We start from the raw sequence: 20,792 nt of genomic DNA, 5'->3' as shown, positions 1-20,792 counted from the left end.
TGCTGCAAATCAGAGGTCCACCCTATGAAATAGATAGATATAGAACCTCTTTCACTTCGTAGAGCACAGAACTTTGTGCACTGTGATCACAATTTGCTACTTAATAGCCAGATGCAATACATAGCTCATGAATTTCCCTCAGGTATCTGCTCAAGAAATTACTAACAAAAACCAACAATTTACCATTTTCAATGGCATCTCGAGATTAGAATAATTATTGTAAGGAATGTGATATGCCACTTGGTTGAGAAGTTTTACAACTAGCAATTTTTAAGGCTAATGAGAATCAAACATGCGCACCTATGACCCTAAAAGAGCCTTAGCTAGGGTGCTTTGTATCGTTGCAACCGACTCTATAGTTGACTTTGTAAGCCAGCTGATCCCGACTTTAATTCGGTGTTCGTCTGTTGGTAATCTAATCAAGTATGCCAATTTCCTGGCTGCAATAATGAGAACCAATGAGACAGGTATTTCAGAGCAGGGATGTGCATACAATTCCAACATAATAATTTTTATTTTTTTCAATTTATAAGAACTCAAAATATTTCAAACCAAACAAATTGGTTTAGTTGGTTTTTCAATTCATTTTGGTTTTTTCATTTGGTTTGTAGTAAAACTGGGTTATTTTTTAACTTTCTAAACCAAACCAAACCAATAAATCAAAATGATTTAAAGTTCAAATCAAATTTAAACCGAATTTGTTGGTCCGGTTAGATTATTCAGTTTGGTTCCATTTTTGCAGACCCTTTAGCATAGAGGCATTCAGGAAAGTTGGCAGAGGAAATTACCAGCATGACCAATAGGACCCTCTAAGGTTAGTCCCTCTATGAAACTCGGGGAAATAGCACCATCATTTCGACCCAGAGTCATCATCTCACCCAGATTCTGAAACCTGCAAATCAATATACAGATTATGTAACCAATGTTTCTATACAGGGTAATCTACAGTAAAAATTTCCAATGTTACACTGGGTGATTACGATTATAACTACTCTCCAATGACTAAAGGAAAGCGAGAGCATAAAGAAATTAAAGGGTTGCCAATTCTCTAATAAAGCAAAATAACATGCCTGAAAAGTTGAAATATCAACCTATAATTAGTACAAGATTGTTAAATGATAAACTTATAAGAGATAGAAATAAAGAATAAGGTTTGATCCTAAATTGTATGCAGAAAGATCTTTATGAGCTCTTGCCAAACAACGCAAAGAAAATTAGCAATAAAATACATTTCTAAAGAAGATGTCGAGTGCTTTTGTGTTTTTAGTAAATTTAACAGAAACTGAATGAATGCATAAAACATCTAGGATAAAGAATGTAATTTTATTTTTTTTTGTCAAAGATGGTAATCGACTCTTAGAGTCTCAATTGTTAGTTGTTAGTTACGGAGAAGGGGTTTGAACCCACAACCTCTCAATGCACTTAGAGGTGCCTTACCCATCCAAGCTAGGCCCACATTGGCAAGAATATGAATCAAACAGCGATAGACCAGTTTGGCATAGCTTCTACAAATTAGCTTTGCTTAATTAAGAATACGAGAGAGAGAATCTGCTTTTTCAAAACCAGGTTTGAAATGAAACAAAATCTTGGTAAAGGTAATAAAATAAATCCAAAAACAAAATAAAAAATTAGAATTGATTCCCCTAAAAGATGTCCAAACTTCCACGGAAGCATATTTAAGAAATAGTAAACTCAAAAGTATGAACATCTCCAACCTAAACGGCAACAATGGTCGGTCATTGATTGCAGCCCAAATATTCCAACCCGCAAAATCTGCTTGCTGAAAAGCAACCTGAGGAAATGCGGAAGCAAGTCAGCACGAACAGCAATGGGACCAGAAGAATGTATTGATTACCATTTCAAAAGGACGCCTCTCTGATTTTTTTTTAAAAGGAACGGAAATAGTAATTGCATTGAGAAAAAACATACCTGAGCAGTTGCAGGAAGAACCCTTCCACTTGGGTCCCTAAGAGCAGAAGAGTCACCAAGTGCGAATATCCGTGGATGGCCCTTAACACGTAGTGTTTCATCTGTCTCTGCTTGTCCTCGACCATTTAAGGAAAGGTCCTGAGGCTTATGTCCAGATTCCAATTGAGATATCAGAGGTTTAGATCCGACAGTCCATAATACTAGATCTGCTTCAAGAATTTGACTTTGTGATCCCCTTTCAGCAGGTTGAAGTTCCAAAAGATATTTCTCAGAACTTTGTTCTGGTACAATGTTCTGATTTGCACCAAGCTCTGCTGGCATCGCTGAAGTTTCGAGATCATTCACTGTGCGTATGCAGCGAACATAATAACCTAAGAAAAGCTGGACTTTCCTGGATGACAGAACCTGGATCCAACAGGAAAATAAAAGATTATTTTAGGATACAAAAATATTTTGCTCAAGGTAAATAACTGTCTGGAGGATCATGGAAAATGCAGATATCTGCACAGATCTCGAGGAACAACGCATAGACTCTACACTTTTACTAATACTATTTATGAACTATATAATCCAGACAAATTGGGATAATAATAACATGCATAATTGCCATTATTGTAAAACATGGCAGCAACATTAGGGGCAAAATGAGAGACAGCAACCCAAGGAAAATAAAGATAAGTTAATATACTGCATGATGGATTCAATATATTACAGAATGCTTGTACTGACATAATAAATTATACAATAGCTGCGAGTCAAGTTCAATAAAAAACAAAGAGTAGTCAGAAACTCAATTCTCCTTGGAAGAAGAATAGAGAAAAGAAAAACAAGAGTGTCATCTGGAAAACTGTACATTAATTCAAGAAAAGAATTTCGACCTAAGAAAGCTACAGTTTTTACCTTAAGGGCAGCTTCCCTATTGCCAAGAGGTGCAGTTGGGCAAATATTGGTTTCTGTGTTAATTGCTTGGACTACCCCTCTATCCTTTAATCTTTCTGATATAGTTGCAGCTAACTCAACTCCAGAGTAACCACAACCCACAACAGCCACACGAATCAGGGAGTCTTTGCCAAAGTTTCTTCTCTCAAGGGCATTGAGTTTATATTGAACCTTCTGCATCAAAAATTAGAAACATGAAAAGTGGCACTAAATTGTACCTTCCAGAAAAAGAATCTGGTCTTCATATAGAACAAGATATCAGCTTTAGCTCTTACACATGCATCCTCCAGGGTAGAAAATGGAAATGCAAATTCTGCTGCTCCAGGTATGACATCAAGTTTACTTTCAGCTCCCAAAGCAAGAACCAACCTAGCTGCCCATGATAAAATGTAACATCAGCTTGGGATTCTAAATTTGCATAAAAGTAATAAACAAGTAAAACTAATAAGAAAATCAAGTGAGCATATAAAATATTGACAATGATTTTATTATGTTAATGGACTTTGCACTTTTATATAATCACAAAATGATGCAGGACAGATATGAGAGCTCTATTCTATGTATTTTTTCGTAGCAAAACAGCAGAGGCTAACTTTAAATTTAGAATTTCAGGTCCAGAAGTTAAGAGATATGAAAGAAATCTTTTAAGAATTACACCTAGAAGGATTTAGGTAATTACAGTTTCAAGAGAGTCCAAAGGACTAGCACCTAAGGTTGCGAATTAAATCAATACAATTTAAAGTAGCATAACCCTAAAATTTTATTGTTCTCCAAATCTCTCTGAATAAAAAAGTAGAAATAGTATGTATTGAATCAAAAGAAAATCCAGTACTACTAGAAGCAGTAATTCTAAACTAGGAATATTAAACTAATAGTAACGAGGAAAATTCTAAACGAATAAAAACTCCTAAATAATGTTATTCTAGCAAAGATGAAAACTACAGAAATATCCTTTGGGTGTTAAAATACAAAATTAAAAAGAGGGGGTGAAGAGGAGGAACCACATCCAATCCAATAGGGTATCATCAGAATGTTAAATAACAATGTAAACCCATAGATATATATAGTAAAGCAGTGAAGCTTGAATACCAGTCATACTCAACAAGAAGGCCACTTGCCAGCAGAACAGTTCCCCCAGAACTAGATCCTGATGATCCATTTGTGCCTAAATGATCAGAAGGCTGCAGAAGTCTCACTTTGTCTTGCAAAAATAACACGCCAGTGTTTGCGAGCAAATCCGAGAACCTGGGAGCAATTTCCCATGCATCCACTTCTGCAACAGACATGCAACAGAAGTAATAAATTATGGTTCAGTAGCACCATTCAAGTCAGAATATCATCAGAAAAAAGATACACTTGCTAGCTTCCAAATAACACCATACCTCCAGATAGCAGCTCATATAGCATCGGTTTGAAAACAAAACGTTCAGACTGGTCAACAAGAAGAACCTGGTTGCAAAATCAAAGGTTTTAATAAACATAGAATCACTTTCAAGGACACAACTGAGAAGCACCTCTAGTATAAATTAGTACTTTTACTGGTTCACAAGCAAGGTGATATGATCCTAAGAAGGGGTCGCTTATTTTTCATAAGTTTTTGAGTGTTTATTTGAATTTCAAGTGTTTGCAATTGGTTTAAAGTGCTTTGTGAGTTTTACTGTAGGACTTACACATCATGGATGAGTTTACAAGATTAAATGTAATTAATGCATATATACCTATGTTTTGTTATAACTGTATGTATAGTTATGGAGCCAAGTATAGATGGCATTTCGAGAGCATATTTTAGGATGCTAAAAGAATCTTTAGCCGTTCTTTTACATTTCGTCTTTGGCCTACAAATATGGAAGATCTCTTATTGTATAGCATCTAAGTAGAATGAATGACTGTTGTTTACAATAGAATTGAGAGCATTCTCTTAACAGAAACCTTTCTTTGTCAATGATTGATCTTTGTGGCACGTTGATATGAATATGGATATCAGGACAGGCATTCAAATGACTGCATTTTTGAATTTAATCAGACACCAGTTAGAAGGAATCGCCTTTTGAATCATTTGAATGCTTGTCTTGATATCCATGTCCATATCACGTTCGTACTTCCATTATCTTATCACTCTCCTAATTATGTTTATAGTTGTCACCTTATCTCTTTGCCTTTCCTTTTTATGGAAGCCAAAGCCAGCGACATAAATGAACTTCTTAAATATGACAAATTACAAATTAAAATCAATGATACAGACAGAACATTAACAGGCACAACCTAGTTGCATGGAACGCATAGAAGATTCTACTAACAATATAGCAATAAATTAGCTTTTTGAGCTATAGTCATTTTCATCTTAGAGTGAAAGGGCATCTACACCTAGAAGCAGACATTGAAGAGAATTCTGGCGACTTTAGGATGGACAAATTCAATTAATTAAACTGAGAAACTAAAGAGCATTGTAAAAATCACCAAATATTAAGCAGCTATTTAATTCTCAGGCTCATAATTCGAAAAAGATGGACATGAACATCATAAGCTTTCCCGCAACATATTACTCATAATTTCAGGAAGCAAAAAGCTAGCTCCAAAACAAAAATCCCTAATGATTGCAGAAATTGGTTGGAACTTTGAAATATGACAAACAATATCACAATCTTGCACCATATATGCAACATCCAATACGAAACTTACTCCATAGAAAAAGAATTTAAATAATGATAATGCAATAACATACATGGAAGAAGCTAGAAATCAACAGGCTTAATATACATTTTTGTTAAGGCACACAGAAACAGCACATTTTACGACAATGTACCTGCGGTTTCTTGTCATCAGCCCATACAAGTGATTCAAGTCTTAATGCAGTATATAAGCCTCCAAATCCACCACCTAGGATACACACCCTCGGCTGCTGTACCAAAATACCAAAATACCAAAATTTCTTTTCTTAGTAAAATCACATTCTATTCAAAGTTCAAACATAGTGAGCGTCTTCTGTTAATTCCAACAGTAATGAAACCATGGACAAACGAACCATTAAAGGGCCACATACAATAGAATAAACTCCAAAATAAATTAAAAACGATAATTACAAGGCAGTTGATCATGAGGTTCCCAAACTATTGTTTTATTATTCAATGTGGAGGCCAATTTTTTTTTTTCCATTTTGGTTATCAAATTTTTAATATTTCTTTTCAATGGGAGGTTTTCCAACCAAAAATACTTAGATGCTAGTCGAAATTTATGTATCTTCACCTAAACTTTTTGTCATATATACATAACTTGGTCTAAAAACATTTTGAAGCTATGCATTTCAAGATAAAACTAGCAAAATTCGATTGCCACATATATTAAAAAGAGATAGTTCGAATATCTCAAGATTAACTAACCGGTAATTACATGTAAAAGTATAATAGATTAAGCAATAACCTTATTATTATCAGGCCATTTATAAATCCGCGGTGGTGTTTCAAGTTGAGATATCTGAGAAACACCTCCATTTCCACCAACTTCAGCAGCAGCCGAACTAAATATTCTAAATCCTCTCCTTGAAAACGACGGAGAACGGACGCCATACTTTGCGGAGACCGGAATTAACTTATAAGGCCGCTTTGCACCATTTGTAATCCCTAATTAAGATAAACACAGACAAGAAATACCAAAATTGTGAAGATAAAGAGTAAGAGTGACATGAATAGAGATAATAGAGACGTACTATTGAAAGGTACGAGCGTTGCTATAGATGATAAAGCCGCCATTAGAGATGCAAGATTTTACTGGTTTGGTTAGCTGATTACAGAGAGACTGTGAATGAAGGTAAGTTTTAGGAGATTTTCTTGTGTGGCAATGGCAGAGCGGCGTGGTCGAAAACTAGTCGTCACTTTTTTACTTAGCGACGTAAGGCTATTCTTCTTGGATTTTTTTGGGCTAAATAAAATCTTTTGGCTCGTTTAAACTCTTCATGTTTTTAAATAGTGCAAAAAAGCTTTTCAAATATTTTGAAGGTGTCATTTAAACCCCTTTAATTTATATATTGGACACTAACTCCTCACGGTTTTAGTTATTTATGTGGTGTTCTTTCTAAGCGTGGGATTTATTTGCACTATTTAAAGACATGGAACAACTCATCCAAAGGTTTTTATACTTTTCACTTATTGTTTACTTGATCCCTAATTTATTTTGCTTTTTTAGTTAGTGCCTGTAATTTTTATTTTTTTTGTTTATTTAGTTCTTGTACTTTTGTTTTCGTCTAAATTCTTTATAAGTTTGTTATTTATTTAATACTTTTGAAAGTTTCATTTTTGTTTATTTCGTCCCTAGTCTACTTTTAAGGACTATATCATTGCGCAATTCAATTATAAAAGGGTCAAATAAATAAAAAGTGAGGTTGGGTTAAGCCTAAAAACATTAAAGGCTTGAAAAGGCTAAAAAAATAATATAAAAAGCTTATGTTTTCTTTTTAAATAGCGTTAATGTTATAAAAATTCATTACTCTTACACCTTTTCTCAATTTATTAACCTTTTAAAACTTGTCATAAATATACACCAACTTTTTTTCTTCAAATTCATACACAGTGTTGATGTGGCATTCATTCATTGGTTAAAAAATGACCTTCATCTCAGCAAATTACAACAATGAATGAGTGCCACCTCAGTACCGTGTATGAATTTGAAAAAAAAAATGAAAGTTGGTGTATTTTTATGACACGTTTTAAAAGGTGTGACTAAATTGATAAAACATGTAACGTTGGTGAATTTTTATGACATTACCCTTTTTAAATAACTTGAAAGATTTTCTTTTACCTTCTGCTTTATTTCTTTGGCGACGCCGCCTCTTCATTTTGGCTTTGGGGCTGCCTAGTTCGGCGCCGGGTTCCTGCTCCCAGAACTCTCCAGTTATTCCAAGTTCGATCCACATTGTGTTTTTGTGTTTTCAGACTCGTTTGAACTCGGAATTGGGTTCGGTTTGAGGGCATGATTTTGTAATTAGTTGTAGAATCTTATTTTGTGCTGTAATGGGCTAGAATCAATGTATTTCAGACTTAAAGGCCATGTTTTGTAATCTGCCAAACCGAACACACCTGAAGCCCAAGCCTGCCAAAGACCAGCATCTTCTGGAAGCAATTTTGGGTTTGTTTGAACTCAAACTCAGATGACTTAATCAAAATCGATATCACATATACATATGGTTTAGCTTTCATGCATGCAAAATGATTATGACCCACCTTTGTATGCTACATGATAGAAATCCAAGGATCAAATGCTTATTTAAGAGTGCATGCTACATGCTCATATGTTAATACGGATCGAGTCATGTGTATATCTCACATGCTTTATCGTTTTCCATTTACTAATTTTACAGACTTGTTTATTTCCGCCACCATTATCTTATGAACTGCATGTATGATTAAAATGAGATATACTAGATATATCTCGTAAATGAAATACAATCGATAAGTCAAGTACAAGAGTTTTGTTATGTCAATCGAATCCGATCTTTTGGAATCGATGCATGATTATATCACCTTTTAGCGTGTAAAGTTGTCTAATCGATAGAAAAGACATTTCCTAATTTAGCAGGTGGAAAATCCATTTTTTATATAACTAAAATGAATATTAGCCAAACACAACATTGTGGATAGACAAATAAGGGAAAACAAATGATTTAATTTGAAAAGAGAATGAGAATAGAGTCAAGTTATGAATGTTTTGTTAAAGTCAAGTTATAATGACCAAAGCTCCATAATGAAGAGATGAACCAGTCGGCCGGCCATAAAGCAGTTCACAATCGGACCCACAATGAAGACTCAATAATTGCTAGTGGAAATGAAACAAACTCCGTAGCATTTCAGACTTGAGAGTCAACCACACGCTTAGCAATCCAAATTGTGAAAATGAAACATTCAAAATTCTACACGCACCCAACAAAAATCCAATGAGATAGCAAATTGTTGGTCATTTCTGGTGTGCCGTGACCCGGGCTTCATAGTTAAATTCGACTCTTAGCATAGTCAATTTCAACGATCCTTGGTAGTAATATCTAGTGATAATTATTATTTTTGGATAATTTCAAAATATATTTCAAAATTTAGAAAATAAAAATAAAAGTGTACTATCTAAATAAATGTACTAACTAAAATAGAGTCTTGTGAACTTGATGATACTTTAACCAGAAATAATAAACACTATTTTATCGCTTTTATTGATAATTGTTATGGTTTTATATTGATTCAGTGAAAAAAAGTGTTATGCTTGACATAAATTAAATTGAAAACTAATTTAATAAAAAACTAAAGAAATTTATAGTGATAGAGAGGAACTAAATATGATTCGAGCATGTTTACTTTGACCGTAAACCTGCATGTACACCATAAAATCCGAGTGTAAACTATTTAAAAACACCGGTAACAGTGTACGACGATCTGATTATGCGAATGTCATTTAATACTACACTATAATTTTCTTTAACAATGAAAAATATAAAAAAGATGATAATATAATTTAAACATAATAAAAATGTGAAATTTATTATATCATGTCATTATTTAAATATCTTTATATTAAAATGAACAAAGGATCAAATCGCCCCCTCAACTTGGCATAAAATGTCAGATCAGTCAATCTCGTGGCTTTTGATATAAAGAGATCCAAAATTTGTGTTTTCGTATCAAAAAATCCCTCCACACTCTCAACCAAGCAAGTGAGATTCATTTTCCGTAAAAAAAAATAAAAAATTTCAAAACACCTTTAACATTTTATTTATTTTTCAAATTAATTCTTAATAATTTTTAATTTTCAATTATATCTTTAATTTTTAAAAATTTAAAAATTAATTCATTTTATAATAAAAAAAGAGGATTTTTTTCTCTCTTTTTTTCCTTCTTCTTCTTCTTCTTCTTCTTCTTCTTCTTTCTTTTCCCATTTTGTTCTTTCCTCCCCTTTTCTTGGTTCCTTCCAACCACCTTCCACTTCCACCTCCTCAAGCGAGGAGCAGTAGCTCCTCATTGGAACAAGGAGTTGTTGCTCCTTGCTGCTCCTCCACAGCATCTCCTCCGACGAGGACGTTGCTGCTCCTCCATGTTGGACGAGCAATGCTGCTCCCAAGGAGCAACAACTCCTCGTCTGAGGAGCGATTTCCAACGGAAGTTCATTATGGCGGCGTAGTTTGGGCGGGAGTCCACGTAGCGACGGTTTCCGGTTGATTATTTTTAGGTGTTTAATTAGAATAATTTATTTTAATTAAATTTAATTAAGGTTTTAATTATGGTTAATTATGATTAATTAGTATAATTAGCAATCTCATTTTTTAGAGTGTTTTTGAGTAAGAGAGGCTGATTTGATATGAAAACGCAAGTTTTTGGTCTGTTTGTATCAAAAGCCGCGAGAATGACTCATTTAATATTTTGTGCCAAATTGAGGAGGTGAATTGATCCTTTGTTCATATTAAAATTAATCAAGTAAACATTCTTTTTCTTTTATTAGCCATCCATATTGTGAGTTACACATAAAATTATTTCCAGATTTTGAACATCACCATTTGATAAACCTTTCAATTAAAACGACCAATTCAATCCACCCAATGTATAGACAATATTTAAGATCAAATACAACATCGATTGAATAATTACAGATTTGTAAATCAAAGCAAAACAACAATTACAAGTCAAATCACCTAAGGTATTGATACAAACAACAACCTAGCAATCTCTACTCAATCATAATAAGGGATTACAACCACATACCTCTTGATTAGACTAAGAACAATAAAACCCAGAAATCAATCAAACCAAATCAGCCTACAATTGACTAAGAAATCAATAGGAGATGATAATCTGAGATTGATAGTCGGAATAGGGTTTTTAGAAATGTTAAAAATGATTAAGGTCGAGTTAAGGTGGTATTTATAGAAAAACGGCGAACTGAACAACGTTAGTTGGCGACCATAAAATATAGTTCACGACCGCGAAGTAGTTAGCGATCGCTAACTAAAGTTGGCGACCGCTAACTTTTTCTGCCAAGGAAGAAAAAACGCGAAATTTAACTTCAACTTCGGCACCGTTCCGAAAGCCCAAGCCACACCCAAAACACCTAAAAACAACTTATAAAAGATATAGAACTCTCAAATCATGATTTCGAGAAAGTCAAAACAACTCAAACAAATCCAAGGTATATTGGAAAGTTCATCGGATCTGCACTGGCCCAAAAAGAGCTTATATGGGCTAATTCAAATTTTTGAGTTCAAAAGCCATTAATTCTTCCTTTATTTTTATCTTATTTATTAAGCTTAATATTTATCTAAATAAAAGATTATATCTCATTAGAATAGGTTTTTTTTATATTTGTGTTTCACTATATTAGATTTTCTATTATAGAATTTGTACATATAGCTAGTTTTGGATTTGTATTCTCGACAACTCAAATCAATTAACAAAAACAACTTTAAAATTCTGTACTTTTCTATCCCCAACCCCAGCGGTTGGTTAATTTAAGAGAATAACAATCTCGTCTGAGTTTTTTAACCTGTAAAATGATGTTTTAATTTAATTTAATCAAATTTTGTTCATCTTTTCAAATCGAACCGGTTAAAGCACCAATCCATATATAATCCATTTATAAGTTTAAAAATTTGGGTATGGAAATATTTTCCTCAAACACTATCACAAGAATTTTGGCATTAACAAATATAAAACAAAATTAGTGATGATGACAAGATACAAATAGCAAGAACACACACCTCAATATTTAATAAATTAAAAAATAATAAAAGAATATGACATATAATGTCTAATGTCTATCCACAACAAAGAAATGCACCCATATCTATTACTCCATAAAACATGAATATAATATTATAATATTCCAAATTCACTATTCAAATTAAAAATCCCAATAATCAAATAAAAAATACTAAACCCCAAATAATGAGTGGCAATAAATAAATTTAAATAAATTACGATAAGACCAAAGAAGCAAAGTGAGGTATGGGAAATGCAATGAAAATGAAAGGAAAAATTAATAAAAAGGAAAGAAGGAGGTGGGTTCCTTGCACTTGACGTATCTTTTAATTATTATATTACAAATAATAAAATAAAATAATAAATAAAATGTTAGGTTATAGACTTTTTGAAGATAAGAACGAACCAACCCAACCCTCTTATTATTTCTCCATTTTCTTTTGTTTCCCTAGCCGCCTCTTCTTTCTCTCTCTACAAATTTTCATTCACCTTCTCTCACTAAAAAAAACACTCCACGCTTCAAAAACTAAAACATAGCACTCTGTTTTTTTTGCTCTACTCATTCAAGCTGGCGATCGATAATCAAGAATCCACTCTTAAACCAAGAAATAGAAGAATCATGGTATGTTCAAAATGTGATTTTTAGCTGATTTTTTAATCTGGGCCTCTGTTTTTTTGTTGTTTTCACCAATGGGTTATGTTTTTTCATTGTTTTTTGATTGTTTTTTACTTGGTTTTTTAGGGTGCTGGGGGCCCTGATGAAGAGGAGAACCGGTGGCCGCCGTGGTTGAAGCCTCTGTTAAAAGAGAGGTTTTTTGTTCAATGCAATTTACATGCTCATTCTCACAAGACTGAATGCAATATGTATTGTTTAGATTGCAAAAATGGTGCGTTTTGTTCTCTTTGTCTTCCCTATCATAAGGACCATCAAGCTATTCAGGTATTTTAATTGCTCATTAGTTCAATCATTGCCTTTATTTTAAACTCATTTGTTTTTTTTAAATGTTATTTACTATTTGTTTTTTTTTGTTTTAATTCAATTTCATTGTCATTTTGTAGTGTCCTATATATTTTCAACCTTTATATTCTATTCAGAATCAATGTACTGATTAGATTTTATTCCATTTTGAGTAAAACTGATTTTAATGAGTGGCAATAAATAAATGTACAAATTTCTTGTTTTTTGGTTTTAATTTATGTTTTGTGGTGGTTAAAGAGAATTCATGAAATGGACATGTTTTGTAAACTATTGTTTGTTATTGTGTTTGACAGATTAGGAGATCCTCATACCATGATGTGATAAGGGTTTCTGAGGTACAGAAGGTTTTGGATATCTCTGGTGTCCAAACTTATGTGATCAACAGTGCTAGGGTTGTTTTCTTGAATGAAAGGCCTCAGTCTAAGCTTGGTAAAGGTGTCACCAACACTTGCGAGGTCTGCGAGCGCAGCCTCCTCGATTCCTTCCGGTTTTGCTCCATTGGATGCAAGGTAATACTTATTATCAAAATGTTCCCATTACTATTAGTTGATATTGCTGTTGAAACAATGTTGGACATTCGGATTAGACCATTGTTGATTTCTGTGTTCGGATTAGACCGTTGTTGATTTTTGTGTTCGGGTTAGACCCTGTTGTGTGTGTTTTCTCGTTTTCTTGTTCTGCAAGTGTGGAAAGTTCAACTTTTGCGTGTGATTCATATGTGTGGTTAAAGCAAGTTTGACTTCTATTAGTAGGTACAATGTAATGACTATTGAAAATTCAATTTATAATGTGATGTGCCTCATTTCTTGTTGCCCAAGGTTGGATTAGTAGATGTTTTTCTGTTGTCTTTTTGGATCATAAATATAATGTAGTCTTAACTCTTAAGCATTCAAGGACATTTTTGTTGTTCATATGTACCGATAACATAATCTTAATAGTTTTTGTAGCTAATAGTCACTGTTATGCATATCAGGTTGTTGGGATATCAAAGAATTTCCAGAGGAAGAAGCACCGGATAGCAATGATGTCGGATTCGGAGGAATCCGACAGCAGTAGCAGCCATAAAAACCGATACGAGAACAAGAACCACAATCACATCCTGCAGAACAACGACGAAAACAATAAACTGCAAAGCTTTTCTCCATCAACTCCTCCTCCGACTTCACTTACGTTCCGAACTGCCAAGCGAAGAAAGGGAATACCTCATCGAGCTCCGATGGGAGGATTAATCATAGAATATTACTAGTAGATTATGTCCCAATGATGCAAAATCACCACCAATTGATGATAGTTAGTTATATATATATATATCCCCAATATACCCTTATGTTTTAGTGTTGACTAACCCAATGCTGGACCCTCAGTATGGGAGGTTTAGTTGTCTCTACTAGTATTGTGTACAAAGAAGCATCAAACAGAATAGATATGGCAAAGTTGGAGAAAAGAAGTGAGATTATGCATCCTTTGCATTAATAATGTAAAAGTACAGAAATAGGGTGTTTTTTTAATTTTATTTAGAGTGATTATACATAAGTTTTGGTTTAGTATGTTTGAGGGGCTTTACTAATAATAAAATAAAATGTAAATATGCTATGTTGGTGGGATTTTCTTTAGCAAGGTGAAGAAAATGTACTATGATGATATTTGTGTAAATGATATGGTAATATGTTTCCTAGTTAATTCTTTCTTTGGTACAATTATTTAGTAAAGATTGCATCTAAAACTAAAAGCAAAATAGTTTTTTAGAAAATTTTCAGGTCCTATGTAAAAAGTTAAATAAACTTCTGGCATTTTTATTAGTTCAAATTGAAAAAGATAAAGAAAATGATAATAATTAATTTAAGGTAAATAGTTCTATTTTAGTTGTAATATAATTTTAAAATTTGATTGAGTTGAGGAAAGTGTTTTGATTGATGTGCATGTTATTGTTTTATGGAAGTTTGATTTAATATAAGTGGAATATTTATTTATCTTATCATCTTATGTGATAAGATTTCTAAAGATCATCAAATAATTAATAAATCACATTGATTTATATTTTCTATATTAAAATATACGTTTAATATTTATTGACATGGCAGTTATATAAACAAAAACAAATTATAAAACAAAAAAATTGTTTTGCTTTAACTTTTACATCATACAATAACGGAAGTAAATTAAATTATTAATTTTAATTTTTTTAGGTTAGTTTTTATTATTTATTTCTAGTATCCTAATTTTTATTATTCTGGATTTGTAAAATAGCTGATTAATCATCTAAAAAAGAACTAATTATTTTTTCTATAAAAAAGAACTCTAATTATTTTCAACTTTTTACAAGATAATTCAACTTAAGGTTCATTTCAGTGGGTCAACTGAGTCAAATTTTTGGACGGTCTACTTTTCTAGGTGTCGATTTTTCATTGGATGTTGAGGAAACACTTGGTGTCCCTGTTCTTGAAATTATAAATTAGTTCAGCCGCCTCTACTTTTTTTTAGGTTAAGAAGAAGTTTGTTTTTGCTTTCTTTTCTCTCTCCTAAGTAAGCAATAATTTTATGAGAAATTCTTAGGTAGATTCAGTCTACCACGTTATCCGTAAATTAGCCAATTATATCATAACACTTCATTAAAATGAGGGTGTTCTTGTAATATTATTATTCAAAAGTGTATGCAAATAAAAAACAAAATTACCCTCATTTTAATGAGGTGTTATGATATCATTGGCTTAGTCTAAGGATGACGTGGTAGACCGAATATACATAAGAATTTCTCTAATTTTATGGGCTTTTTACAATTACCCTATATTGATTAAAGGGTAGCGATTTTTGCACTCCCTTATTTATAATTGCACTCCAATTTTAACTTCAAATTACTTTGTTATCCTTTGCTAAAATCATTTACTATCTTCTAATATTTCACATTACTTTCTACAATCAATATTCTAGCTAGGTTTAGTGCATTTGTTTTTGCCAAAAATTTCTTACTGTCATTATATTTACAACAAAAAAATTCATAAGCAAAAAATAACAGTTATACTTTAATATGGAAAAATCTAATTTGAAAATTTTTAAATCTAATTTGAAAAATTTAAAATTTAATTTATAGAATTATTTAAAACTTTCTTATCATTTAGGTATTTTATAAATATTAGTGGTTCATTTATAAATTACATTCTTGGAATTTTTTTTAAAATTTAATAGATACTTATATTTATTTATACATAAAGAAAATCATACAAATTCATTTAGGTATCTTTTTATAAAAATATTATAGCCCAATTATACTAGATTTGTGGGTTATAATAAATATAATACATAGGTTATATCAAATAATCTCATAAATATACCATAACATATATTAAAATACGTGTTTTTAAAATAACAATAAATATATTACATTTTATTTTACAAAGTAGTCAAATATATCATATAATGCTATATGTAAAGTATAAAAGTGAATATCTTTTTAGTTGTTTTTTACTAAATTGTTAATAGTTTTCTAAAACAACACTTTAAAATAGATAGATAAATTAAAATCAATAATAAATAGAGTTATTGGAAACTAAAAAATTAAAAAAATAATTATTTAAAATTAAAGAGTTTAAAAAATAAACAGCGCTAAAAAATTTAAAAGTGTATTAGAATTTTAAAAAATGAAAGCTAAGTAAGAATGAAGACAAGTGATTATTAAGGGCAACAGAGTCATTTTTAAATTTAAGGGTTAAATGCAAATTCATACACCAACTTTGACCTAATTTGCAATTACAACATAAACTTTAAAACTTGGCAATGTCAGTAACTAACTTTACAATTTTGGCAAAACGATACACCAAACTCAAAAAACACTAACGTGGACATTGTAATAAACCGCCATTTGTCGTTTTATGATTGGTCGGTGTACCAATTTGTCAAAAAATAAAAGTTGGTTACCGACATTGCCAAGTTTAAAAGTTTATGTTGTAATTGCAAATTAGGTCAAAGTTGGTGTATGAATTTGCATTTAACCCTAAATTTAAAAGGTGAAAGTGGAGTCCAATTATCAATTTGTGGAGTGCAAAAATCCCCACCCTTGATTAAATTATTACTTTTATACGAGTCATAATTTCAGTCTAAACTACTATATACAGGGAGATTTTTTACTTTTATACGGATTATATATATTTAATTTTAATAGCACAAAAATCATAATTTCATTTATTTTCTCTTTCTTCATCATTGTTTAATTCTCTCTTCTTCTCAATTCAATTTTCTCTCTCTGCATTCATGTTTCTGCTCCGCCGTCTTCCGCTATGCCGTCCTCTATTTCTCCGCTTCTCCATTATCGTTCTCATCATCGTCTCCTTCGTCATTTTCGCCAACCCCATCATCTACTCTGCTCATTGTCGTCATCTATTTGATTTCAGATCTGTTGACATGATTTTGATAATATGTTGTTTGTTTTTGACTTGAATCAATCAATGTTCTCATTTTACAAAAATCTTGACTAAATTAACATTAATTGTTGATATCATATTAACATTATGTTGATAACTTGTTAATATGATAATAGTAATTCTATTAAAAAAATAAAAGTACAAAAATTTCAAAATAAATGAACCAAAATTATCAGAGTAATTACTCAGAAAATATGAAAAAACAACAACAATAATTTAAATAAAAAATAAAATCATCCATACATATAAAAGTAAAAAAATATTATACATACACCCAACACAATAGTTCATAAATTAAAAAAATCTATTTTAAAATATTTGCCTTTCAATTCTATTCGCAGCTGCACAGTTCTTTCAACATCACTTGTGTAATTGTTTTCTGTCTTCTATCTTCCATCTCTCATACTTAACTAAGCTTTGACAAATTCGGGTACGATACAATTCCATTTCACAAAATAGAAAAGATGAATACCTTAATAAAGACATCATCCAAATCTTTTTCAGGTTCACTATAAAGTTTATTCTTCGAAGAACTAGAAGTTGACCTAGTCTTAAGTGACTGTTACAATCAACATCATATAACAACATGTCAACAAGTGAAAAGATAAAGATTAATAAGTCTTTCAAAAACAGAACAAAATAAGATACAAAATACATACAATAACATACCAAAAAACAATCACTACAAGTTAAATAAAATTAACTATACAAAGTAAAATCAAATGAATAATACCTTCATTGATTTCTTGATCGAGACTTTTTCATGTTCAAAAAATTCAACAGAAACTTTGCTCTTCGCACCAGCGCTTATCTTCTTTCGTTATTTCGAATGAAACAAGCTTGACAATTTATTTTAATGTACGGTGTCTTTATTTTAACCATTTCAGCAATTATTCAGCCCTTTTTAAATGCTTGAAAGGTCGCGCAGCCGCTTCACTACATGCGTTAGAATAGACTTTGTAAATCATAATTTCAATCAACAAAATAACAGTTAATAGAATTAAACAAGATGATTTCAAAAAAAAATTATACATGTTTATACATAAAATTTATTGAATTGAAATTAGTATTATATTTTTTAAATATAATCTTTATACTCCCTCCGTCCCGTTTAAGAAGGGACATATCCCATTTTTATTTGTCCCATCTAAGAAGGTCATATCGTGTTTTCTGTGCCAATTTATATTGAACTTCCACTTTTATCCCTTTAGTTATTTCAATATGCATTAAATACAACTCAATTTACAATACATTTATTCTATTATTAGGAGAAACAATACTAATTAATAGGGGTAGACATGACAAAATAAAATATTGTCTTATTTTATTAATATTTGTGTAAAACTCATTTGTCCCTTCTTAAACGGGACGGAGGGAGTATATGTTTAATGGTGAAAAAACAGTAAAAAAATTGTAGATATATGTTTAATGGTGAAAAAACAGTAAAAAAAATTGTAGATCTGAAAATAAAAAAAAAGAAGAAGAATAATAATGAATAAACTGTAGATCTGAAATCAACTAGATACGACGACGAACGGGGGAGATGATAGTGTTGGCGAAAATGACGACGGAGACGATGATAAGAACGATGAGCCGTTGATCATGAAATTAAGTGCTGGTGAATGAGGAGAAAGAACGGGAGCTGAGAGAAAGAGAAGAGAGAAAATAATGAAATTGTGATTTTTTTATCTTATTAGGGTAGCTTATATAGGAACCATATAAAAGTAATTATTTGTAGCGTGTACAATAGTTTTGATATGTCAAAATAGACGCTGTATAAAAGTACTCCCTCCTTTTGATGCGGCAACCTCCAGGAGTTCTTGATAATATGTCTCCGGGACAGCTACAGACATTTGCAAAAGCACAGTTGTTCTACTATCAAACTGAGCTTGTCCGGAACTATGGTCCTAGGTTCCTTTATGAGCTAGGGATCCATCCTACATATTCATTCTGCAAACCATTCACCTTGTTAGATCTGAGCCCACAAGATGAAGATTTTGAATGGCCTCCGGAGTTACTTTGTTTCCTTTGGTTTTTCCTCCATCTTTATTCGATAGCTTTCATTTTCCGACCCCCTCACCTTTGTCGTTCTATTCACCTGGTCCTCCAAGGAAAAAAACAAAACTCTCATCTTTTGACCTTTCTTAAGTGGTTTCAAACCATCCCTCAATGGTGTCTATATCTGGATAAGGCCTTTCCAGAAAAAGGAAAACATATTGGAAAAGATCCTTACTCGATCCTTATCCTTCATCGTCCTCATCTTAAGCTATCAGACAGTTTTACTGCGTGTCCAACATTCCATATCTACCAACATTGAGTTGTCCACTTTCCTTCATCACACAGTTTAAGAAAAATAATTATTGCTTATGGGTGTTATAAAATTTTCCTTACTTTTTTTATCATACCCCTATTTAATATATATAGAGTCCACTTGCAATTTACTTTCAATTTACTTATTAGTGGATTTTAAATAGGGGTAATAAAGAAAAATTGAGTGTAAAGGTTACTTACTTTTTGAAAGTGAACAATAGTTTTGGGATAATTTTTTTTTTTCAAAGTGGACAACTCTATTGGGACGGAGGGAGTAATATATTAGAGAAAGTAGGTTGTTTGTGTAAAAAGTCCTAAAAAAAATTAAAGGTATATTCAAGACAAATATGTCACAAGGAGTTTTTGATTATCGTTAAACATTAAAGGCCCTTTTCTATTTTTAAAATATACTCCCTCCATTCAGAAATAGTTGTCGTTTTAGGGGGATTTTTTTGTTACATAATACTTGTCACTTTAGAAAACCAAGAAAACATTTATTGCTATTTTTCCATATATATCCCTCATCAATTTATTGAAAGAATACAAAATACAAATAAAGAGTCATACTAATTAATGTTAACAAGTTTAAAGAAGGGCTAATTTAGTAAAGATACTTATGATTTCAGACATATTTATTGATTTCTTAATTTGTGTGAAAATGGTTAAAGCGAAAACTATTTCAGAATGGATTTCACTGAGTATTATATTCTAGAAATAGTATTAATGTCATATTATAAAAAGAATTATTGAATACTAATTTATAATCTAATCACACTATTACATAGTACAAAATATGATCCAATTTTGAAAATATAGGAGGTGTTTGATTCAGTTTTTTGGTGAAATTTTTAGCTTTTGCTTTTCAAAAAGCTCCACCAAAGTGTTTGGTGAGATTATTTTAGGAGTTTTTTTGGAGTTTTTTGAACCTCTAACAGCTGCTGTTTGAAAAACTCTATTTTGGAGTTTTTTTCCAACAGCTGATAGCTGTTTCAGTTTTTTTAATTATTTAAACAAAATTACCCCTACTAGAATATATCTTTTTTTAATATATAAAATTATTTAAATTATTTTTAAATACTCTAATTGTTTATAAATTATATAAAATTATTTTATTTATATTAAAACACTATAATTTAATAAGTTTTTTAATAAATAATTATATTTTAATAAATAAAAACAAAAAATATACCCTTTACGGTTATTTTATATATAAACAACAACAGTTAATCAAATCTAACCAAACACGTACGGTCAATCGGCGATCAGCTACCAGCCAACAGCTAACAACTATCAGCTATCAGCAACAGCTAACAGCTACAATTGAACCAAACAGGCCCATAATAACATATAAAATGAATCTAAACAAATTGAATGTTTTTTTTTCAATATTTCGATGATATATTATATTATGGAGTAAAAATTTAGAATAAAAGAAATACAAAAACATAGCATATAATTAGAAGAACACATAAATTAAACAGGAAAATTGAAAATTTA

The 20,792-nt window shown here is 31.4% G+C and overlaps 2 protein-coding genes across 3 annotated transcripts; one reads left to right on the top strand and one right to left on the bottom strand.

Annotated features, from left to right (window-relative positions):
* On the bottom strand, window positions 1-6,758 carry LOC126682116 (alternative NAD(P)H-ubiquinone oxidoreductase C1, chloroplastic/mitochondrial). 2 transcript variants are annotated; one of them, XM_050377682.2, is made up of 11 exons: window positions 6,572-6,758; window positions 6,286-6,485; window positions 5,672-5,767; window positions 4,251-4,317; window positions 3,958-4,141; window positions 3,144-3,237; window positions 2,830-3,042; window positions 1,930-2,334; window positions 1,716-1,792; window positions 789-892; window positions 1-440 (listed from the first exon to the last, which is right to left on the bottom strand). In XM_050377682.2, the coding sequence occupies exons 1-11, from the start codon at window positions 6,612-6,614 to the stop codon at window positions 301-303; spliced, it is 1,623 nt and encodes a 540-aa protein (XP_050233639.1). In that variant the 5' UTR covers window positions 6,615-6,758; the 3' UTR covers window positions 1-300. The 2 variants fall into 2 exon arrangements, with proteins under 2 accessions (XP_050233639.1, XP_050233640.1); XM_050377683.2 differs by having other exon boundaries at window positions 5,672-5,764.
* A 5,243-nt stretch (window positions 6,759-12,001) lies between these two features.
* On the top strand, window positions 12,002-14,250 carry LOC126682675 (protein RGF1 INDUCIBLE TRANSCRIPTION FACTOR 1-like). The gene is made up of 4 exons (XM_050378423.1): window positions 12,002-12,213; window positions 12,334-12,531; window positions 12,864-13,079; window positions 13,544-14,250. Exons 1-4 carry the CDS (start codon window positions 12,211-12,213, stop codon window positions 13,814-13,816), a joined length of 690 nt encoding a protein of 229 aa, XP_050234380.1. The 5' UTR covers window positions 12,002-12,210; the 3' UTR covers window positions 13,817-14,250.
* Window positions 14,251-20,792: the final 6,542 nt, after the last annotated feature.

Source organism: Mercurialis annua, linkage group LG5, assembly GCF_937616625.2.
Source record: "Mercurialis annua linkage group LG5, ddMerAnnu1.2, whole genome shotgun sequence".
Taxonomy (NCBI): domain Eukaryota; kingdom Viridiplantae; phylum Streptophyta; class Magnoliopsida; order Malpighiales; family Euphorbiaceae; genus Mercurialis; species Mercurialis annua.
This window is presented reverse-complemented; position numbering and strand designations above follow the sequence as displayed.